Source organism: Camelina sativa, chromosome 14 (assembly GCF_030686135.1).
Source record: "Camelina sativa cultivar CO46 ecotype springtype chromosome 14, ASM3068613v1".
Classification (NCBI taxonomy): Eukaryota; Viridiplantae; Streptophyta; class Magnoliopsida; order Brassicales; family Brassicaceae; genus Camelina; species Camelina sativa.
Genome location: NC_141893.1, coordinates 18,224,357 through 18,248,361, shown reverse-complemented (window position 1 = coordinate 18,248,361; position 24,005 = coordinate 18,224,357). Strand labels below are relative to the sequence as shown.

General features: G+C 38.3%; 2 protein-coding genes across 2 annotated transcripts; both read left to right on the top strand.

Annotated features, from left to right (window-relative positions):
- Positions 1 to 6,985: 6,985 nt before the first annotated feature.
- On the top strand, positions 6,986 to 16,652 carry LOC104742042 (phosphate transporter PHO1 homolog 8). Its single transcript, XM_010463004.2, has 12 exons — positions 6,986 to 7,834; positions 7,927 to 8,206; positions 8,295 to 8,343; positions 8,422 to 8,493; positions 8,583 to 8,712; positions 8,813 to 8,933; positions 9,030 to 9,288; positions 15,292 to 15,396; positions 15,482 to 15,526; positions 15,612 to 16,037; positions 16,154 to 16,290; positions 16,381 to 16,652. Exons 1-12 carry the CDS (start codon positions 7,306 to 7,308, stop codon positions 16,478 to 16,480), a joined length of 2,253 nt encoding a protein of 750 aa, XP_010461306.2. The 5' UTR covers positions 6,986 to 7,305; the 3' UTR covers positions 16,481 to 16,652.
- Positions 16,653 to 17,599: 947 nt separating this feature from the next.
- On the top strand, positions 17,600 to 18,382 carry LOC147928370 (uncharacterized). Its single transcript, XM_087486109.1, has 2 exons — positions 17,600 to 17,851; positions 17,957 to 18,382. The coding sequence occupies exons 1-2, from the start codon at positions 17,600 to 17,602 to the stop codon at positions 18,380 to 18,382; spliced, it is 678 nt and encodes a 225-aa protein (XP_087342235.1).
- Positions 18,383 to 24,005: the final 5,623 nt, after the last annotated feature.

Sequence of the window (24,005 nt, the reverse complement as noted above, 5' to 3'; positions counted from 1 at the left end):
TATTCTGTATTTATTATAAATAAAAAAAACGGGTCGGGTTGTTTCATTTTGGTATGAGAGCCCTTACAGTTCTAGGATAGTTAAGTGGATGGTTTAGAGCGGTTTAGGAATTTAATTGGTTGAATTACTTTCCTGTTCGGTTATGCATGATGATGTGAATGGAAATTGATTATGAGTAGTTAGTCAATTTGTTTGTGGTATGGAGTCCTAGTATCATCCTCTTCGAGCCTTCAATGAGATTCTACGGTGAGTTGTTCCTTGTGTAGTTAGAGTCGTTTTGTTTGCTTCAACTTCTGTTCTTGGTAATATAGATGGTTAGAGGTGAGGGAGCTGCTGGTCGCGGGCGTGGTCGTGGTCGTGGTCTCGGTCCTGGGCGTGGTCGTGGATGGGGTGAGGTTCCCGAGGCCAGTAAGAGTGTGACCCAGAGCATGGCCAGTGAGGAGGTGGCAGAGTCACAGGTTCATCCTAGTGTGTCTGTAGACCAGGCTGAGTTGGGTGGCGACAGGGCGGATGGGCTGTTGCCCCGGGAGTGAGGGTTCTAGCGGAGGGTGATCTAGGTAGGGAGGATGTTCTGATGGACTTGCTAGCTCATGTTTTGGCGCGGCTTCCAGCAGCAGTGTCGCCAGGGGTTGGTGGGCAGATTCCAGTGGTGCCGCCAGGTGTTGGTGGGCAGGTTCCAGCGGTGCAGCCTGCGGTTGGCATGCAAGCAGTTGTGCAGCCGGGGACCGGGGTAGTGGATGCACAATATTTTTAGATGATGGTGCAGCTACGACATGTGGCTACGAGTTCTTTCTCGGGAGGCACGGATCCGAGTGTGGCGGATGAGTGGAGGGATCAGATGGTGGATATTTTCCAGTCGCTTCGGTATCCCGACCAGTATAGGGTGGATTTGGCAGTGCATTACCTGACAGGAGATGCTCGTGTGTGGTGGAGGTCGGTGACAGCAAGGAGGGTGCAGCGGGAGATGACTTGGATGGATTTTGTGAGGGAGTTTAACTCCAAGTATTTTCCACAGGAGACTCTTGATCGCATGGAGGCTCGGTTCTTGGGGTTGACTGAGGGGAACCGTACGGTGCGGGAGCTGGATGCAGAGTTCAGTCGGCTTGTGGCGTATGAAGGTCGGGCTTTGGAGCTAGAGTCGGCTCATGTACAAAGGTTCTTGTTAGTTCTACAGGATGACCTGAGGACTTGGTGCAGGGTGAGGAGCTATGCTGAGAGCGGATTTGGTGGAGACTGCAGCCGGGATAGAGGATAACTTGAGGTCACAGTTAGTGGTGGTCAGTCTAGGGGTTCAGACAGAGGAGACATTGGAGCTGAGCATTCCAAGCAAGGATAGCAAGTCGTAGCAAAGGCGTAAGAGGAAGCGGGAAGAGACGACGGTGGCAAACCAAGGTGGACAGGGATGCTATGGGTGCGGGAGCACGGATCACAGGTTGGCAAGCTATCCCAAGAAAGGTGACTCCCAGGAGTACCGTTGTTTGTGTTATCATTGTGGGGGAGGAGGGGCATATCAGGTCTTTCTGTCCTAAGTGGAGGCAGATGATGGAGGTTGTGGTGCAGCCGAGGCAAGAACCGGGTGCCCATCCCGATGTTTAGTTTTAGCTTTTGGTTTCTTTCATTCGTTTATGTGTTTTTGTTTGGAGTTGTAAACGATTATTGCATTTGAGGTTTTAATAAAAATTGGAGCTCTTTGGGTTTTGGGATTTGTGGATCTCGTGAAAAAGGAAATCGTTCGAGGGTTTTATAAATGGGAAGTTGCCAAAAATAGAAAGTTTCCATAAAAAGAAGGTTTCCATAATTAGAAAGTTTCTAAAATGGGAAATTTTTGTGGGACGTGTTGAGGTAGAGATCTAGCCGGGAGATACTCGATAGCATCAGACTTGTTTTGCTTAATGCCGTTTGGGCCCAACTCATGTGATACAGATAATTCGATGGAATTTGTGGCCAGAGTGTGGGAGTGGTATGTTGCTTCGGATAACGATCCGAGAGCGCGCTTTAGCGCGTTGACGGATATTATTATTCCATTATTTTTTATGGCGGTACAAAAATGAAAGTTAGTTTTAAGGTTTAAAGTGTTAGTAAAATCATTTTAAAGGTTCAAAGTGTTAGTAAAATCATTTTAAAGGTTTATAGTGTTAGTGAAATTCTCTCGAGGTTTAAACTGCTACCCAGTTACATTTTGAAAGTTTAAAACGTGATTTTTCCTATGATTGTATTGCATAATGTTTTATATAATTTACATAAAAATTATAATATAAATAAAATGATGTTCAACCCGTACTCTAGAACGGATCTTAATAGCACGGGTCTTAATCTAGTCTAAGTTTAATTGGGAAGTTTGTTTGGATTTCATATATCTATACATAATGCATAATAGTATGAACTGAATTTTTTTTTTTTTGGTCAACAAACGGAATTTCATATAGCATGATATTCAATGTCTGTGCTTTCTTTAAAATTTAAAATTCCACTGATTTAATGTTTATGCATACTTTTTATAAAATGGAAAATAAATTAATTTAATAGTTGACTTATATATGCAATAAATACGTCATATATCACAAAAAGTTATCAGTAATAGAGAGTTAATAAAGTATTTAATTGGCTTAAATTTAAGAAAATAAAAGAAATTAACTAATATATATGACATACAGAGGTGTCAAACTCTGAACAGTTCCTTTAAATTTATCATATAATAGGAATTTCTTTTTTTACGGTTTTAATATTTCTATTTTAAATCTAATATTTGAACATGTAAATATATATATATGCCCACAAAAAGAAAAAGAAAAACGTTCAATCATAAAGCCTTCTTTTGGAGGGCAAAATAAACGTTAACTAAATCATTCACCAATGAAAACAATGTACGGCTTATTCAATTTTGTGTAGTAATTAGCGTAGACGACTTTGACAAAAAGAAATTAGCACAGACGATAGTGCTAAGAAGCTTCGATTTAACAAGACATAACGAAAAAATATTTGACGCGTACGTAGTCAGCCATGCACGATGCCGTACAAAGCCACCAAAAGGGAATCCATTCAAAAATCAACATATATCGTAGTCATCATCGGTTCTGTTCTCTAGCTGTAACTAAGATATATACAATTTTGGCTTATTCAATTCTATTTTAATTTTCCCTTCTAAAATAAGTATATCTTATGAAGACCATTTAGAGTGCGCTTAATTAACAAGATGAATTAAACTATTGGATCTATATTTTCAGGTTTTCTGTACGCTAATTAACTAATTGTGGACCTGTGGTTAATGTCCCGTGGCAGAGAAGTGAGTACCCAGAGAAGTTTGGTTCAAATTTTCGGGTTGATATATCCAGACCAGAAAAGTAGGACAAATTTTTTGTATTCAATTAATAGTATTAAAATAGATTTGTATATACATTATATATATTTTAATACTATTAGATTAGTATAGTAGATTAATAATGTGATACTGAGTATTTTAATGTTGTATTTAAGTTTCATATGATTGAGTCCTTTGAGAAAACTTCTTTCAAAGAATACACTGATTTTTTAAAACACTCAAGAATCTATATAATAATAACAATCTGAATAAATGCCAACAACAATTACGATTTTTCGTCGTACCTTTTCGTAAAATATGTATATATATTTTTTTGACAGAAAATTTCAACGGTTGCATCTCTCTAAAAAATTGTGTCTGTTAAATGTAGAGTTGCGTCTCTTACAAAGAGTTGTGTCAATTCAAATGTTCACATCTTTATAAATTTATATATAAGTGACTTCTCATCATTGTATTCAAATTTTCTTTATTTTATATTTTTGACAGAAATGTTTTACAGTTACGTCTCTCTAAAAAGTTGCGTCTGTTGAATATAGAGTTGCGTCTTTTACAAACAGTTGTGTCTATTCAAATGTTCACATCTGTAGAAATCTATATATAAATAACTTCTCGTCATTGTATTCAAATTTTCTTTATATTTGTATTAGTTATAAGAGAATTTTATATTTTTGACAGAAATTTTTTACAGTTGCGTCTCTCTCAAAAGTTGCGTCTGTTGAATATAGAGTTCTGTCTTTTACAAAATATACTGAATATGAAATATTTTAAAAGATTGAAAAGGTTTTGGATTTTGACTGCCCAAAAAAAAGAGGAGTGTGTGAGAGCAATGAACCCGATCGTCCTTGGCCGACCATCTTCCTTAGATGCGCAGATTGTGATGCTACATCATACACCTAAATAATATTGTTATAAGTTTTAACTATTATTGTTCCCCTCTAATATTTATTACATTTTTTATTTATGTGTGACTCGGGATAATTAACCAGCATCATAGGCGGAGAAAAATAAGTAGTACATACATTCAATATTGGATTAATCTATTATAATTGCCAAAATGTTTAATGACTATAGGTTGTTTTATATAGAAATATGTTTCATCTATAAAACGATAGTTGTGTGTATTATATATTCATTTACAATACTGCCTTTATGAAAATAGATATATTCTTTTTTATATGAATATATAACTGAGTTTTGATTCAAGTAAATAAAATATGTGATAATTTTTTGTTTAGTTATATTCAAATTTGAGAGGATTGGTAATTTTCTTACTGATTGACTGAATAGTAATAGTAATATTCATTTTTCATGAAGTAAAAATTGATTTTGGAAATAGAAATATGTTTGAGTTATGCTAAAAAAATAAAAAAAAAATAATTTAAATGAATTTAAACAAAGCATTATGTCATATTAAGAATGGTCCTCAATTAATATTTTTAATATTTGTACTTTATTATATGATTATTTAAGAAATTTATAGTTTCTTATACAATGTATTCATAATTTGATCATTTAAAACAAAACAAAAAGAAAGAAATCTAAAAATATAATCATTTACATATCATATTTGACAACAAGAGAACAAGTTGTAATGGTTCATAAAATATACAAAAATATGACTGTAAGGTTAAGAAAAGAAGACACGACTGTAGATTGCATTTCTTCATTTTTTCAGAAATTAAAAAATATTTTACGAAAAGTTACTATGAAGAGACACAGATAAAATGTTACATTGAAAAGATGCGAACGAAAGGTTATGAATAAAAGCGAACAAAATAACACAACTGCAATGTAATCTCATGGCAGTTAATCGTAAAAATTCGTTTAATTTGATGTGTGTACTGTGTAGCATTGATAATTATTTATTTAATCATATGTGAAGGTAAGATTATTTTTTAAAGTATATTTTTCAAATAAAATATAAAGAATTTTTTTAAAAAAATTGTATGTTTTTGAAATTTTTATCAAATAGTTTAAGAATTCAATAGTTTAATAAATAAATTTAATTAAAGAATTTTTATAATAAATATTTTACTAAAATGAGTTTCCCGCGATATTGCCGGGACTCGATATCTAGTAGATATAAAATGAAAAGGAAAAAAAAAAAATAATTTTATTATTTGGTAGGATAAAAAAAATTATATCTCCAACTAAGTGGATACAGAAAATTCAAAGTGACAAAAAAAGATGTCTTTTTGGTTTCTCGACGAATTAAAGTTTAAGTTGATAATTTAACAGACTAAAATGTATTATATATCATATGTAAACCCAATTTCAGAAACGTAGCCTATTTTTTTTCCTCAAGTAATGTGTAGTTAGTCTTATTTGGTATGATAAAGTTGTTGGATCCATTATGTATATCTACACCGACGCATGGTGCGTGGAACTTTCTTTTCTATTTCGTTTTTGTTTTAAAAAATCTACATTAAATATTAAAAGGACTTATAGCCAAATGATTAACTTCTAACACTTAAAATTTAAAGTGATAATTTTGCCCAACTTAGGATATGTTTTTCGGTGTTTGAAACTTCGAATCCGTGGTAAAATTATAGGTGACATATAAATGATTAACAACGTACACGACCGTGAACAATTTGCTATTGTAAATGATGTATCGTCAAACAACGTACACGACCGTGAACAACGGAATGGACCACATCAATAATGTATCGTTTCAATAAATACCATGGATATCCATATATTATCCAGTGAATTGATCACCATGATTAGTGAGTGGTCATCCACATTAGCTCTGAACAAAATATCCCAAACTGGAGAAAAGGACTCGAACCGAAGCAAAATTAACATAATTATTTGGATCTTAAACTCTAGATACTAAGAAAAGAAAACTGAACTGGTCTCGGTATCCAAAATAATTTTAAAATTTGATTATTTATCTAAAAAGATTAGTTATTTTAAAATCAAATATATGAAAGTTATGAGAATAGTAGAAAACGGTCCTGTCCAGAGAAGAAACACCTGAGCGATCCAGAAAAGGCCTTTGATTCTCCTTCGTTTCCCTTTTTCCTCTCATTCAGGTCTGTCGCAATGACTATTTCGATGATTCTCTCTTTTCTTTAACTTTAGATATGTCGCAGCGACTCTCTACTCATCTAACTTTCAGCTCTCCTTTTTTTTCCCATTTATATTTGTGTCGCTAATGTGATCGCGATGATTAACAAAAAGAACATGGCTAATACTCTAACCAAATTGGAAACGAATGGACCGAAACCAAAATAACCAATAAATATATAAAAATACTTAAAATACCTCAAAAATGCCTTAAATTCTTTGGTTCTTTTTCAACCATAACCGAAAATCCAAATATTTTGTTTCCTAGTCGGTTCTTGAATTAACTATCCGAACTGAATGATACCCGAACTGAAACCGAACCAATTTCTTATCGTGTCTGTATGGATCGTAAAGATTAGAAATAAAAGAATCGGAAAAGAATAGACCGAACATAATGTCTGAACGTCCCACATAATAGTGTAACTACCGAGTACCTACTGTTTTGATAAATTGTGCTTACATGGTTTAAATATTACAAGGCCCGGCCAACCACTCTATAGTTACTTTTGAAAACAACCCACTCTCTAATTAATTTAGAGGGAATACTTTTCGTGTAGGCGTTATCAAGCAATTATTCATTTTCGTCGTCACTCCGAACAAATATCTTCTTTAGTGAAAAACAATCTGTCCATTCAGTTTATCAAATAAAAAAAAAAAAAAAGGAAGAAGAATCAAAAACAAAACAAGTTGTCCAGCCAAGAGCCAACCAGACCAAATGTCTTTTTCAATTTCAATTCAACTCTTTTGATTTTTCTGATATCAAACTAAGTCTATATATATGCTGTATAGATAAGTAACGCGTTATATGTAGACTCCGAGTTTTTCATGATTGGCCAATTGAGAGAAATTAAAGTGGGCTTCAAATTTGATCTGGATTCTTGAACTCTACAGAGAATTTAAAGAAGAAACCAAAGATGAAGTTTGGGAAAGAGTATGTCGCACAGATGGTTCCAGAATGGCAACAAGCTTACATTGATTATGCTTGTCTCAAAACCATTCTTCGAGAAATCCAAACTTCGAAGAAAAGATCAGAGAGACAAGGTGACTTGAAACACAAGCTATCTGGTCGCCGCAACTTCAGTGGCCTGACAAAGCGGTACAGCCGCGCCTCCTCGTCTCGGGATATCGAAAACCACGACATTTTGGTTCATGCAACGACTGGGGATGACGGGTTTGAGAAATACGAGACTACCATCTTGAAAGTTGCGGAAGCAGGGAGAGAGTCAGAGCTTGTGTTCTTCAAAACCCTAGATCTCGAGTTTGATAAAGTAAACCATTTTTACCGCTATAAAGTGGACGAGTTGGTGAAGGAGGCAGTGGTTTTGAACAGACAGATGGATGCTCTGATTGCTTTCAGAATCAAACTCGATCAACCTTCTTCTCTTTTGAGCTGCTCTGAAACCGTATCAGTTGATATCAATGCCTTGGATTCGAAGAAACACAGTGAGTTTTCAGAAATTGTCTTGTTACTGGTTTAGTCTGAAAGGACACACTGTTTGAATAATTTTTGTCTTTGTGTGTGTTTGACTTTGAAGGGAAGACATTAGCTGAAGAGATGGGAATCAAAATAGAGGAAAATGGATCCAACGGTGGAGATTCAACGAAAGAGCGTGTACCAGAGGCGTTAAGTGTTCTGGACCACATCAGATTAAACAAAAATCAGGAAACTCCTCTGTCCACAATTAGAAACGTCCTCAAGCTCTCTAACCAGGAAGAGCTCAAATTCACAAGAGAGAATCTCAAGAAAATAGAGGAAAGGCTCAAGGATGTCTTTATCGACTTTTATCGCAAGCTTCGACATCTCAAGAATTACAGGTACTGTATGTTGTTGTTTCTTAGGATACAAAAACAACTTTTAAAAGATTGTTTGGTTTAACCTATGCTCTGTTCTTGATTAATTCAGCTTCTTGAACACTTTAGCGATTTCCAAGATCATGAAGAAGTATGATAAGGTAACATACTTGAATTAAGAAAAAAAAAAGGTTTTTTGAGACTTATTAATATGTTTTTTGCTATTTATTCTCAATCAGATTGGTTCAAGAAATGCAGCAAAACTACACATGGAGATGGTAGATAAGTCCTACCTCACCAGCTCTGATGAGGTTAACACAATATCTCTACAAAACAACTTATTATTTAGTTTCAATATAACTACAAACTTAAAATCGAACCCTTGATGACCCTTAAACAGATCAACAAGCTTATGTTGAGAGTTGAGACTATTTTCGTCGAGCATTTCGCAAGTTCAAATCGAAGCAAAGGAATGAATCTCTTAAGACCAAAAGTGACGAAAGAAAGACATCGAATAACGTTTTCCACTGGTAACTAAAAATATATATCCCTAGTGAAATCGAGAGTATTTAAACAGTAGTCCATGATGAATTAGTCAAAATCCTTACACTATGTTATTCTTTTTCTCAGGCTTTTTCGTCGGTTGCACAGTCTCTCTACTGACTGCTCTTGGCATGTTCGTTCATGCTCGTAATATAATGGGTACAGAGGGACAAAAAATCTACATGGAAACAATGTTCCCTCTATACAGGTTCAAACCAAAACATGTATAGATTGCTCTCAAATTGAACCACTGGTTTCTTACTGACAAGAATGTTTCTTAAACTGTATATTTTTTTTTTTTCAGTTTATTTGCATTTGTGGTTCTGCACATGATCATGTATGCAGCAAACATATACTTTTGGAAGCAATATCGAGTGAATTACCCGTTTATATTTGAATTCAAAGAAGGAACAGAGCTTGGTTACAGACATGTCTTGCTTCTAAGCTTTGGCCTCGGCACGCTTGCTCTCTGCGCTGTTCTAGTAAACCTTGACATGGAGATGGATCCTAATACTAATGACTACAAGACCTACACTGAACTTGTTCCCCTTTTTGTTGTCGCTGTAAGTTTTGCTTTTTTTTCTTTTTTTTTTCGTTTAAATCATAATAACCACAAGAATCTCGTAATCTCATATCTCTAGAATTCAAAAGAAAGAATTTCACACAATCTCAATAAAAACTCTCTTATTACTTTAGGAAAAATAACTCAAAAACCTAAAGTTCTCTATTCTCTCAATTCTCGATAATAGGATGTCACAACTTGACAAATGAACTTCTCAACTCAATTTCCTAGTTTCTCTAGAAAGACAATTTCCTTATTTCTCATAACTTACTAAACTACATTAGATTTGCTTGTGCTTCAAGCTTATCCCAACATTCTCCTCCTTAAGCTTTGAAACTTTTCTTCTCTAAGTCTTGAACTCGCATGAACTCCCTCATCTTCTTGAATCTCATCTTTCCCAACGCCTTAGTAAGAATATCCGCCTTTTGCTCAAATCCAGAAACATGCTCAACTTCAATTTCTTCATTCTCAACACATTCTCTGATGAAATTGAATCTTCTTTGTATATGCTTGCTCTTGCAATGAAAACAGCATTTCTTGTGAGAGCTATTGCAAATTTATTATCGATATGAATGACAACCTTCTTGGCCTAAACTCCCGTGATCTCACTAAGTAAGTCCCGCAACCAAATAGCTTGTTTAGTTGCTTCGGTTCCAGCCATAAACTCGGCTTCACACGAGGATAAGGCCACTACATCCTGTTTTTGTAAGCACCAAGAAATAGGACTATTTCCTAAGTAGAAAATATGACCTGTAGTGCTTCTACCATCATCGGGATCAATGATAAAGATTGTTGTCACTATACCCAACTAGCCTTGGTATCTTCGAACTTCTTTCAAAAGTTAAACCAAGAGATGTTGTTCCCTTAAGATACCTCAATGCGGCACCATGTGATTCTCTAGGACTGTGCATATATCTGCTCAAAACTCCTACACAGTATGACAAGCCAGGCATTGTGTGGATTAAGTAATGAAGACAATCAATCTTCTTCCTAAAGTCTGTAGCGTCGATCTCTCTCTCATGTTCTGCTTTTGACAATTGGAGTCCAAACTCCATTGGTATATATTCATGGTTGCAGTCTGCCATTCTTGTTTCTTCCAAGATGTTCTGAGCATATCTCCTTTGACTTAACACAATTCCATTTTCATGTTGAATTACTTTTTCGAGATAGTAAGTTAACTTACCAAGATCGCTCATTTCAAATTTAGTAGCCATCTCCTCCTTAAATTTGTAATTGACTTGTCTGTTCCTGTGACACATAAATAATCAGCATAAACTGCAATAACAAGAGTTTGGTCTTTCTATATCTTTCGATAAACAGTCAGCTCCTTTGAAAACTTTTTGAACTGCAGTTCCTCGAGAATCTGGTTTAGCTTGTTGTTCCAAGCCCTTGGATCTTGTCTCAAACCATACAACGCTTTATTCAACTTATAAACCTTTTCTTCACTTCCTTCCTTCTCAAATCCCTCAGGTTGAGTGACATAGACTGTCTCTTTGAGTTCTCCATGGAGGAATGCTGTTCTTACATCTAAAATGATGAATCTACCACCCATTTTATGCTGCAATATTTATGAGAAGTCTTATGGTCTCAACTCGTGCAACAAGAGCAAAAACTTCCTCAAAGTCAATTCCATATTGCTGCATATACCCCTTTGCAACAAGACAAGCTTTATATTTGTTGCTGCTACCATCTGAGTTTCGCTTCAGCTTAAAGACTCATTTGAGTCCAATTGGCGTTATTCCAATAAGCAAGTCAACTAAATCCCAAGTGTTAAGTGTTTCGATTGACTTAATCTCATCTTTACATGCATTAAGCCAGTTGCTCGATCCTTTTGCTTCATTAAAGCTTCTTGGTTCATTATTTAGACACAACAGAAGTGTCTCTCCTTCTTTTTCAGCGAGCAAGACATAGTCCCCAAGGTGCTTCGGTGTATTGCTCTGTCTCTGGCTCCTTCTTAGAACCAGCGGATTATTCTCCATGACCTCATTTTCTTCGTCTTGTTCTGCAGTTTCTGGTTTGTTGCTATTGTTTCCTGTTTCTTCTTCGAGCACTTCATTATCATTGTTAATGTTTTCACCAAACTTCGGATTGTTACCAACTACTTCTTTCTCAAACACGATACCGTGGTTCCCAAACTCACCAAGAGTGATATTAAATCTTCCATCACCATCTTGCTCTGAAAGATTTTTCCTCCAGTTCCAGCCATTACTTTCATCAAAGATCACATCACGACTTACAATGACTCTTCTTGTATGTGGGTCAAACAATCTGTATGCCTTAGAGCCTGGTTTTATCCCCAAGTGAACTAACATCTTCGATTGATCATCTAGTTTCTTTAGTAGGTGTTGATCAACTTTTGCATAACTAATTCAGCCAAAGATTCGAAAATGATCAATATGCGATTTCTGCTTCTTGTAAACCTCGTATGGAGTCTTATCTGTTAGAGCCCTTGTAGCTATTCTATTTATCAGATAAGTTGAGTGTCTTACTGCTTCCCCCCAAAGATGATTTGGCACTCTCATGTGCTTTAGAATACTCCTTGTCATCTCTATCATCGTTTTGTTTCTTCGTTCTACAACACCATTCTCCTGTGTCGTATATGGTGTAGTAAGATGTCTCTTGATCCCGAGTTTTTCACAGTATTCTTTGAATTCTTGCGAGACAAACTCACCACCTCTATCCGTTCTAAGAGTCTTAATTTGTGCCCCGGATTCCTTTTCCACACGGTTCTTGAAGATCTTGAACTTTTCTAAAGCAGAACTCTTTTCTTTAAACAAATTACCCACATATAGCGTGAATTATCGTCAATGAGAACAAAAATGTACTGATTTTGCAGCAGTTGTAGTCGGTGTTATAGGCCCACAGAGATCTCCATGTACTAGTTCAAGAAATGAGGATGCTCTGTATGAGGTGGCTTGCGGAAACGTTTGTCTCATCTGTTTCCCAAGAAGACATGAACTGCAAATCTCCTTTTCAAACGCTACTTGTGGGTGTCCTTGGACACGTTCTCTTTGTTTCATAGACTTGATGGTTTCAAAATTTCTGTGTCCAAACCGTGCATGCAAACGACTAGATTCGCTGATAGATGACGAATTCAAGTAGGCATTATTGTGATAATTCATACAAACTTTGTAAAGTCTGTTTTTTGACTTTGGAGCTTTTGCAAGTAGTTTCCCTTGAGCATCTCGCATTGTGAGGTATCCTCCATTCAACCTGATGTCGTAGCCTACTTCTGTTGCTTGACCCAAACTTATGATGTTACTTTTTAGGTCTGAGATATAGTAAACATATGTCATGACTCGCAATTCACCATTCATGTTAATAAGCGAGATTGGCCATTTCCCTTTTATATCAACACGTGAGTCATATCCAAACCTTACATTCCCAGTGACGAATTCATCAATCTTTTTAAAATATCTTCTATCACCTTTCATGTGATTACTAGCACCATTGTCAAGGTACCATATGTTCTCTTCTCCCATGTTTGTTTCAAACTTACTTGGGATGCATCGTTTTTTGTTGAGAAAAACAAACTCATGCATGATAAGTACATCAGCATCTTGCGTATCAGCAGCAACCAACACTTGAGCTTCTTGTAGCTTTAGTAAGCGATCAGGACAATCAAAAGCGAAGTGACGTTGTTTGTCACACCTGAAGCAAGTAATCTGAGATGCATCCCTTGGTCCTTTATTTCGTCCTCTTCCTCTCCCTCTATATGAACGATCTCCTCGGCCTCTGTTTCCATAGTCGCATGTACACTCATGACTGTTTTATGTCTCCATATTTTCATACATGAGTTTAGATTGATCTTCATGCGCTTCACCTACATCAGTGAATATCTTTTCGTAGGTTTTAAATTGTCCTATAATCTCTTTAAATGGTATTAAGGTCTAAAACATGTTCTAAGAAAGCCACTATATGGATGAAATTTTTTGTGAGGAAGATAGTTAAGAAATTTTTTAACCATCTTGGATTCCTCCATAGATACACAGAGATAAGCGGATTTTGATGCTATCTCTGACATCTTTCCTGCAAACTGAAAGACTCCGACCCGGACGTCTCGGGGTCCGCGATAACGGCTTTTGTTCGGCCCCATTCCCGGTTGAACATCCATCAATTTAACACGTTTACTTAGCTTTGGCTCGTGGCTTTTCTTTGTAAACCTTACTACGCAGTGTAATATAATCTTTACCCTTGACCCATCCCTTAGCCATACAACCAACCAAACCCCATAGGCTTTGCACACATTAGAGATGGGGACTTATAGTCACTTCGGTGCACGATAATCGGTTGCACTATCGACTTCTCGAACCACTCGTGTTTCCGAAGCTTGACACCAAAGGTACCTTTAGTTGACCCATTTATCATACCATTAAACTCCGTCGACTTACCGGTCTTGGTATCAGAGCTAGGTCCGATCGAACGATCCGAACCCATAATCGAATCGCCGATCAACCATTGGCCAGACCGATACTTTCGAACGATCTGTCGACCACCCGACCGATCAATCTAACCTACCGCTCGTATCGTCGATCATTTGATCACCCGATCATACTGGCGATCGAATCATCGATCAACCCCCGATCGATCCGACCATTAGAGCTGATCATCGCTGACCTTTCGATCAGTTTGACGCTACGATCAAACCGTCGATCATCCTGCGATCATTTCGACTCCATGGTCGAATCGTCAGTAATCCTTCGATTGGTTTGACCCTATTGTCAAACCGTTGCTCGTCTCATCGTACCTTCGATAGAGAGGTAGCATGCACATCCGTTCGGACGAGTATCAATGTAATCGCCGAGCCGCACCCCCTTTTCTTCTAAGGCATAGATGGGCGATGGATGGATGATGGTTTGTTGAATGGGTTGGGCATCCATCCCTTATATAGGAGCCCAATGGGTGTGCTCCATGAAAGGACACGCCCATTCCTCGACCCTTTTCGATGGGTTGCGTCTCTTTGAAGAGTTGCACCCTTCCGATGGTAACCGCTCGTGCTACCGAGCTACCACACTCCTCCAGCTCGAGTGTTAGCTGACCGGACCACCCAGCTGGGTCGGCACTGGATTAGTTCACCGAGTTAAGTTGAGTTGTCGGCTAGCTCATCTAGCTGGATTAGTTCAATAAGCTAGCTAGTTCATTGAGCTTGTTGAGCTCGTTTAGCTCATATTCGAGCTAGTTGAGTTAGTAGATTAGCTACTTAAGCTCATCTAGCTATCATTTTCCTTAAAACAAATTGCCCCCCTTTAGGATCGCGGGACGCGGGTGTTACACAAACCTATCAATTTTCTTTGTATCTTTCATCTTAAGCCGCTCAAAGTCGGCCATAAGTGTTTGTAGACATGCTTCTTTGACTCGTTCTGCTCCTACATGTCTTGAATTGATGGTGTCCCATACCTTCTTAGCCGTATCTAGATCACCAATCTGCAGAACAAGAGCTTCCGATATTGACTGAAACAGCAGAGCTATAACCATATTATTTTTTTTTCTTCAACTACTTCTTCAGTTCTAGGCTCAATCGCTTCCCACTCCTTATGAACCTTTAAAGCAATCTTCATCTTCAACGCCCATACGGTATAGTTAGTAGAGTTTAGCATAGGGCATTGGATGGACGTAAATTCATGCACCTTCTTTTGGTTTAGCTGCAACAATTGCATTCTCGGACATCGCTCCCTAGGATATAGTAACACTCTGATACCAAATCGAGAATTCAAAAGAAAGAATTTCACACAATCTCAATAAGAACTCTCTTATTACTTCAGGAAAAATAACTCAAAAACCTAAAGTTCTCTCTTCTCTCAATTCTCCATAATAGGATGTCACAACTTGACAACTCTTTATATAAGGAACTTCTCAACTCAATTTCCTGATTTCTCTAGGAAGACAATTTCCTTATTTCTCATAACTTCCTAAATTATTTTAGACTTGCTTGTGCTTCAAGATTATCCCAACAATATCATTCTGTTATTAATGTTGTAACACATTTCTGTGCAATGTATTTCAGCTGGTGATAGCTATTTCTGTATGTCCCTTCAACATATTTTATCGGTCAAGCCGCTTCTTCTTCCTCATGGTTCTATTCCGATGCATTGCTGCGCCGCTCTACAAGGTATTTTACTCAAGCACATCCTCTGCTTTGCTAAGTGAAAACATCCATAAATTTCTCAATATGTATGTTCACATCAAAATTGCAGGTTAATCTTCCAGACTTTTTCTTAGCAGACCAATTAACAAGCCAGGTCTGTGTGTTCTCATATCATTCTTCTAACTTTCATGATTAAGTTTTCAAAATGTTTCAACTCGTTTTTGAACCATCTTTTTCAGGTTCAAGCACTGAGGAGTCTGGAGTTTTACATATGTTACTATGGTTGGGGAGACTTCAAGCAGAGGCAAAACACTTGCAAATCAAGTGATGTATACAGCACATTCTACTTTATCGTTGCTGTAATTCCTTACTGGTTACGTTTCCTTCAATGTGTTCGAAGATTAATTGAAGGGAAAGATTCAAGCCAAGGCTTCAATGCTCTCAAGTATTTATTGACCATTGTCGCTGTGTGCTTAAAAACAGCTTATAGCCTTAATAGAGGAAATGCCTGGAGAATAGCTACCTTTGTTTTCTCGGCGTTGGCAACATTTTACGGCACATATTGGGACATTGTTTATGACTGGGGATTGCTTCATAGACCATCTAAATCTTGGCTGAGAGAGAAGCTTCTTGTTCCTCACAAATCCGTCTACTATGTTGCAATGGTGAGAACTAAGAAAATTGATAGAACAGTATAAACCCTGATTTAGAATTATCTTTTAATTTAAAACCAAAAAAAAAAAAATGATCTTTATAATTTTGTTGATGTCTTCTTATATAGGTCGTAAACATTGTGTTGAGGTTGGCCTGGTTGCAGACTGTGCTTGATTTCAATATCTCGTTCTTACATAGAGAAACAATGATTGCTCTTATCGCCATTCTTGAGATCATACGACGCGGTATCTGGAATTTCTTCAGGTAACTTCTTAACCAACTATAACTAATTGCTCGTCAAAAATCATTTTTATTTTTATTTTTCTTGCTTTGTTGGGTTATGAACATATATAGGTTAGAGAATGAGCATTTGAACAACGTTGGAAAGTTCAGAGCATTCAAATCAGTTCCATTACCATTCAACTACAACGAAGATGAAGATCGAGACAGTTAGCTATTAGATTGGACTAAATCAAGGTTTTTCCAGTCAGTGGATTCAGTTGTGTATTGGTATATATATTCTATGCTTGCTTGTATTTGTTTGTAAATTGTAAAAAAAAAAAAAGAATAAGAGGTATGCGATTATTAAGACAGCTAGCTTATATATGTCAAAAGAGCTTCTAAAACTTGCATAGAAGGTTTTATTTTAATTTTTTTCTCCAATTTTTTTTTGTCAGACAAAATATTTTTTTCCTTTTTTTTTTTCAAACAAAATATTTTTCTCCATTGAAATCACTTTACCTGTTGAATCTTAGTCTAAAAAAAATGATTTGGCCTCGACTTTGTAACAAACTAAAAAAATAACATAATTTGTCAAAAGTAGTTGTTTTGTTAAACAAATTGTCCTTTTCACTAGGATTTACCCCATAGGTGCCAAGTTACCACCACTGTTTTGTCTCGTCTCTTGGAAAATTTTCATATGAAACAAAAAAAAACCGTTATATAAAGCTTTGGAGTAAATAAGCTATCCAAGATATTGTTTTTCCTCCATTTACCAATTCTCCGGTGCATAATGGTACAAGAAATTTCTACTGATACGATCCTCGAGAAACCGATAATTAGTTGTTATAGCTTGTCGTTGGACCATTAATTTCAACCAGTAAGTCTAAATTTATATCAACATACGTATTCCAGGCTTGAAGGTTTCGTGATAGCTAGACCCATATATATATTTAGCTGATATTGCGGATAATGACATGTCATTAGGACTTATTTGTATGGTGTTTAACGTCCTAGTAGAATAAGGTGAAGGACTCAATTTATTAGCATCTAGATCTTATCTTGTGTTGAGTCTTGTGTGTATAAATACCTAGTTATGGTTAATCAATAAAGAAAATCAGTTTGATATCTAATTCTATATGGTATCAAAGCCAAAATTTTCTTTAAAACTTTTCGTTTTTATAAAGTGTCGATAGTTTCGACTTATCTTGCGTGACAAGATACTTATGTCTATCGTCGAAGAACATAAGTCTAGTTCATCTGGAGCTCTTGTCTCAGCGCCGTTTTCAACGATGGTGTCACCATACACTTTGTCCAGCTCCGACAACCCAGATACCGTGATCTCCGCTGTTATATGTTGAATGGAGAAAATTACGAGTGGTTTGAAGAGACGTTGAATGCTCTGCAAGCCAAAAGGAAAACTAGTTTCGTTGATGGGTCTAGCACGAAACCTTCAAGCGATAATCCTAATTTTGAAAATTGGAAGACGGTGAATTCAATGATTGTGGGTTGGATTCGAGCCTCGATTGAGAAAAAGATTAAATCAACCGTGACCTTTATCTCCATTGAATACCAACTATGGGATGAGCTGCGACAACGTTTTTTAGTGAGTAACAATGTCCGTGTTCATCAGATCAAAGCTCAACTTGCTTCATGCCGAAAGGAAGGACATGCGGTGATTGGCTACTATGGCAAGTTGTGTAATCTATAGGATGAGTTGAAGAATTATCTAGCAAGTGAAATATGTCCTCATGTTTCGATTATGACTACACTGGTCAAAGAAAGAGATGATGAGAAGTTTCATCAATTTGTCATGGGACTCGACGATTCACGGTACGTTGGGATCTGTACAAGTCTTGTTAACATGGATCCATTTCCGTCTCTCGGTGTCGCCTACTCCAAAGTAATACGAGAAGAACAGAGACTTGCTTCTTCACGGAGTCAAGAACAACAACAGGAGGCTGTGGGTTTTGTCGCACATCTCAACTTGGTTTCTCCATCCATAGCCTCTGACAATCAATCTATGAGTCATGTTGAATCCTCCATTGTCAAGTCTCGTCATGTGCTATGCTCGCATTGTGGTCGGATGGGTCATGAAAAGAAGGATTGGAAGTCTATTGTAGATTTTCCTGACTGATGCAAAGATCGTAATGGTGTTGGTCGTGGCTCTGGTGGGCGTGGTCGCGGTGGTCGAGGAGCTGGTTCTTGTCGTGGCAGAAGATATATAGCTACGACACATGCCACAAGTTCCAATCATTCTTCCAATCCCTCTGCGTTTCCAGAATTTACACAAAAACAGCACCGAGCCCTTTCTCAACTACTTCAAGAGAAAACAACTACTAATAGTTCTCACAAGTTATCTGGTAAGACACAATTTGGCGATGTTATCCTTGATACATGGAGTCTTTCTAATATGAACTCCCTAGGATGAAACTCTGATGGAGGCTGATGACAGGTAAGTGGCGACGTGAATTGATGGTGATGATGCACAAGTGGATTGCGAGTGACGGCAGGTGATGTTCAAGAGGGAAAAGCAAGGATTCGATGGTGAAAAGTGTTAGATGGTTATATGGATTCGAAAATAAAGTGAAGAGTTTCTTAATCACAAAGTGTTTAGAAACTCGGAATCATGAACGCATTCACGAGTTCGGATTGAGAGAAGAAAGATTCAACAATACTTGTTACATAAAACTTCTTCGCTACCAAACAAGGAGGCGTCAGTTTTGGGTTTTATAACCAACCCTAAGGCTCGACACTTCAAACAACAGGAAGTTCAAAATAAAACAACAAGGCGTGTAAAGGAAATAAGAAAACAACGAAGCGTCTAGGTGATCTGTAGTAGTACAGAAGTCACTTGTATTAGTACAGAAGTCATTATTCCCCATTGGTAATGACTTCTAGATAACTCGACGTAGTGATCCATTTGCCTCATTAAAAACCATACCGAGAAAACCCATTGGGACAAAACTCAGCTATGGGAAAAAGAGTACAAACTTCACACCTAAGTTATCTAGTTATCATTACCGGGTGAAGTCTTCAGGGTGGATATGTTGAAGACTTGGATCCTCGGTGGATTGAATGACCCGTCAGCTATGAGTGCATGAGCTTCCTTGGCCATCTCCTTAGCTCTTGAACGAGTGATCCTTTCCACGATCTCCGGTTTCTCTACAGCTTCTGTCTCCTTGCTGGCCACGATCATATCATCCTCCCCCTCTTCAAAAGGATTTGTCCTCAAATCGGGATCTGCATAATAAGGAAGCAAGTCAGAAACATTGAATGTTGAAGATATATTATACTTACCTTGAAGATCAATCTGGTAGGCGTTTTCGTTGATCTTCTTGATGACTTCAAATGGACCATCAGCTCGTGGTAGAAGCTTGCTTTTCCTCTCTTCTGGGAACCTATCCTTGCGTAGATGAATCCACACCAAGTCTCCTTCTTCGAAAACGATCTCCTTTCTGCCCTTGTTCGCATGTTTCTCGTACTGCTTGGTTCTTTTCTCTATGTTCTCCTTAGCTTTAGCATGTATCCTCCTGACCTGTTCAGCCTTTTCTTTGCCATCAAAGCTACACTTCACACTTAAAGGTAAAGGAATCAAGTCTAGAGGTGATTGTGGATTAAAACCATAAACAATTTCAGAAGGAGAGAATAGAGTAGCAGAATGCTTAGCGTGATTATATGCGAACTCTACGTGTGGTAAACATTCTTCCCATGACTTGAGATTGCTTTTCACTAAGGTCCTGAGGAGTGTAGATAGCGTCCTGTTCACCACTTCGGTTTGCCCATCTGTTTGCGGATGACATGTGGTTGAGAATGATAGCTTGGTTCCGAGTTTAGCCCATAGCGTTCTCCAGAAGTGTCCTAGAAACTTAGTATCTCGGTCTGAAACGATTACTTGAGGTATTCCATGCAAACGTACTACTTCCCTGAAAAACAAGTTAGCTACAATAACAACATCATCCGTCTTGTGACTGGCAATGAAGTGAGCCATTTTGCTAAACCTGTCAACCACAACGAAAATCGAATCTCTACCATTTCTGGTTCGAGGTAAGCCAAAAAAAAAATCCATAGAAATATGAGTCCAAGGTTGAGAAGGGATAGGGAGAGGAGTGTACAAGCCGTTGGGCTGTACTTTACCCTTGGCCATTTTGCAGATATGGCACCTAGATTAGACTTTCTCAACGTCTTTCTTCATTTGAGGCCAATAGAAGTGTTCTTGCAGTCCAAGTAGAGTCTTTGACACTCCGAAATGTCAAGCTAGTCCACCTCCGTGAGCTTCTCTAATCAACAGTTCCCTTATGGATCCTCTTGGTATGCACAATCGATCCTTATAAAATAGATATCCATCCTGCCTATAGTAGTTTTCAAAAGCAAACTTATGGCATTTGCCATAGCTCTCAGCAAAATCGATGTCAGTCTCATAAAGTTCTACTATTTTATCAAAACCTTCAAGCTTAGAGGACAAGGTAGAAACGAGAGTGTACCTCCTGGATAATGCATCTGTGACTACATTATCCTTACCTTTCTTGTATTTAACCGTCTAGGGAAAAGTCACTATGAACTCCATCCATCTGGCATGTCTCTTGTTGAGCTTCTGTTGTCCTTTGAGTTGCTTCAAGGACTCATGATCATTATGAATAACGAACTCCTTTGGCCACAGGTAATGCTGCCACGTTTGAAGAGCCCGAACCAAGGCGTACAGCTCCTTGTCATATGTAGGATAGTTTAGCGTCGATCCTCCTAGCTTCTCACTGAAGTAAGCTACTGGCTTCCTATCCTGCATCAAAACAACACCTATACCCACTCCGGAGGCATCACATTCAATCTCAAAAGTTTTCATAAAATCAGGAAGTAAGAGAATAGGGGCAGTGATAAGCTTCTCTTTTAAGGCTGAAAACGCCTTCTCTTGTGCTTCCTCCCATCTGAATCCTACATCCTTCTTGATAACTTCTGTAAGTGGCGATGCAATAGTACTGAAGTCTTCGACAAATCGCCTGTAGAATCCTGCTAGTCCATGAAAGCTCCTGACTTCTGCCACGTTTTTGGGTGTTGGCCACTCCTTAATAGCCTTGACCTTCTCATCATCCACTCTAACTCCTTCTGCACTGACAACAACGCCTAGAAAGACAACCTCAGTAGTACAGAACGAACATTTAGAAAAATTAGCAAAGAGGGATTGAGAACGAAGAACATTTAGAACTTGGCGGATGTGTTCTAAGTGTTCTTCTAGACCTTTGCTGTAGATGAGGATGTCGTCGAAGTACACAACCACGAAGACGCCAATGAAAGGTCTGAGAGCATGATTCATTAAACGCATGAAGGTGCTAGGAGCATTGGTGAGACCAAACGGCATGACTAGCCATTCGTAGAGCCCTTGCTTGGTCTTGAAAGCTGTTTTCCATTCATCTCCTTCCTTCATTCTGATCTGATGATACCCACTCTTCAAATCGATCTTTGAGAAGACTGTTGACCCACATAGCTCGTCCAGCATGTCATCTAATCTCGGGATCGCATGTCTGTACTTCACTGTGATATTGTTAATAGCTCTGTAGTCAACACACATCCTCCATGAACCATCTTTCTTTGGTACGAGCAGGACTGGTACTGCACATGGACTGAGACTCTCTCTGATGTGTCCCTTGTTCATCAACTCTTCTACTTGTTTCTGCAGCTCTTTAGTCTCTATAGGATTGGTTCTGTAAGCTGGTCTGTTCGGTAGAGCTGAACCTGGTACCATATCGATCTGATGCTCTATCCCACGTATTGGAGGCAAGCCTGGAGGTATCTCTTCTGGAAATACATCCTTGTACTCCTCTATAATCTCTATCATCTCGTGTGGAAGCTCTTCTGCTAGCTTGGTACTAGCAAGTGTCTCTTTGTAGACAAACATGAATGTGGTCATCTCTGGGTCAAATAGCTTATTAAACTCGCTGTGATTGATGTACAGGCTGTGAGACACTTTCTCTGTATGCTTGCGGTTCATATGAAGCTGATCCTTGTAGATCTCGCTGGGTGTAAGTGGTAGAAGAGTGACCTTGCGTCCTTTTAACTCAAATGACTGCATGTTGGTGTAGCCATCATGAAACACTCTTCTGTCAAACTGCCATGGTCTTCCCAAAAGAATATGACTGGACTTCATCGGAATCACATCACAAAGCAGCTCATCTTCATACTTCCCAATTGTGAGTTTCACTACCACTTGCTGCGAAACTGTTAAAGCTCCTTTGTTATTCAACCACTGTAGCTGATAAGGTCTTGGATGTGAAGTGGTCTTGAGATTAAGCTTTTGTACCATCTCTTCACTAGCAGCATTATTACAACTACCACCATCAACGATCAAGGTGCAGACCTTGTCTTGAACCATACACCGGGTGTGGAAGAGATTCTCACGCTGCCCTCGATCATCTGGATGAGTCTGAACACTTAAAGCTCTGGGTGCTACTAACATCTCTCCCATGACTGCTGGTTCACCTTCTTCACCTAAATCAGACTCTGGTTCACTCTCTGAACAGTCTCTGGAATAATGCCCCATCCCTTGGCATTTGAAACACCTGATATGACTTGTAGAGGTGCTACTCTTGGGCTTGAAATCGATCTTAACTTCCTCTTTGATTGTGGCTGTCGCGGGTTTGCTGTCCTTGGTGAAGGCGGGTTTACTGAACTCTCTTGGCTTGGGAATGTTAGGCGTAAACGTTGACCTCACTCCCTTTCTCTTGATCTGTGATTCAATTAGCCCTGCCTTATGTACCATTTCTTGCACATCTTCATAGTTCTGCAGCTCTATCTTGTCTTGAATCTCTCTGTTCAAACCTCCAAGAAACCTAGACATAACCATGTCTTCACTTTCTCTCAGATCAGCCCTGATCATAAGCGTTTCCAGCTCCTGATAGTAGTCTCTTACAGACTTAGTGCCTTGAGTGAGACGCCTCAGCTTGTTAAGAATCTCTCTCTGGTAGTGTGTAGGCACAAACTTCTTTCTCATCTACGTGACTAACTGTTCCCATGTAGTGATAGCAGGCTCTCTCTGTCGATGTCTAGTGAGTCCCAACTGCTCCCACCACAACAAAGCATAGCCATTGAATTCAGATATGGCTATCTTCACCTTGTTCAACTCATAGGTACCTTGAACTTGAAAGTTCGACTCCATCTTCCTTTCCCAGTCTAGATAAGTCTCGGGATCATTGGTACCATGGAACGAAGGATACTGAATCTTGAGATGATTCAGCTGCTGCCTCAAAGGATCATAATCCCTGCCGTGACCTCTGTTTCTGTTTCTCCTCATTGTCTCTTGGCTATGATCTGAGGCTTCCTCTTCTTCTGAATACTCTCTATCTGTATCAAAGTATATTCGTTGCCCAGCTACTTGTTCAGCTCGTCGTGGGCGTGTAGGATCTCTACCAGTTCGTCGATGCTCTCTTTTTGTGCTTTGAGTGTTCCTTCTCTGAATGAAACAAGTCTCTCTTCCCCCAGTGGGTGACTTATCTGTTCTGATCCGTGTATGTTTGGAAGAAGCTCCCACGTGTGCCTTTCCTTTAGCTAAGCGGAGAGCCTCATTAGGACTAGGCGGTTCTGAAGAACTCTGATCTGAAGCGCTAGTTGCTTGAGCTATATCTTTGATCTGCTTCTCAAACTTGTTACTGAGCTGCTCCATCTGTTACTGGAACTGAGTAGACATTGTCTTGTTTGCTTATGTTATTTGCTTAGCCATGGCTTGGTTCAAAGCTTCCATAGCTTCTGGAGAAAGCTCCATTGTACCTGCA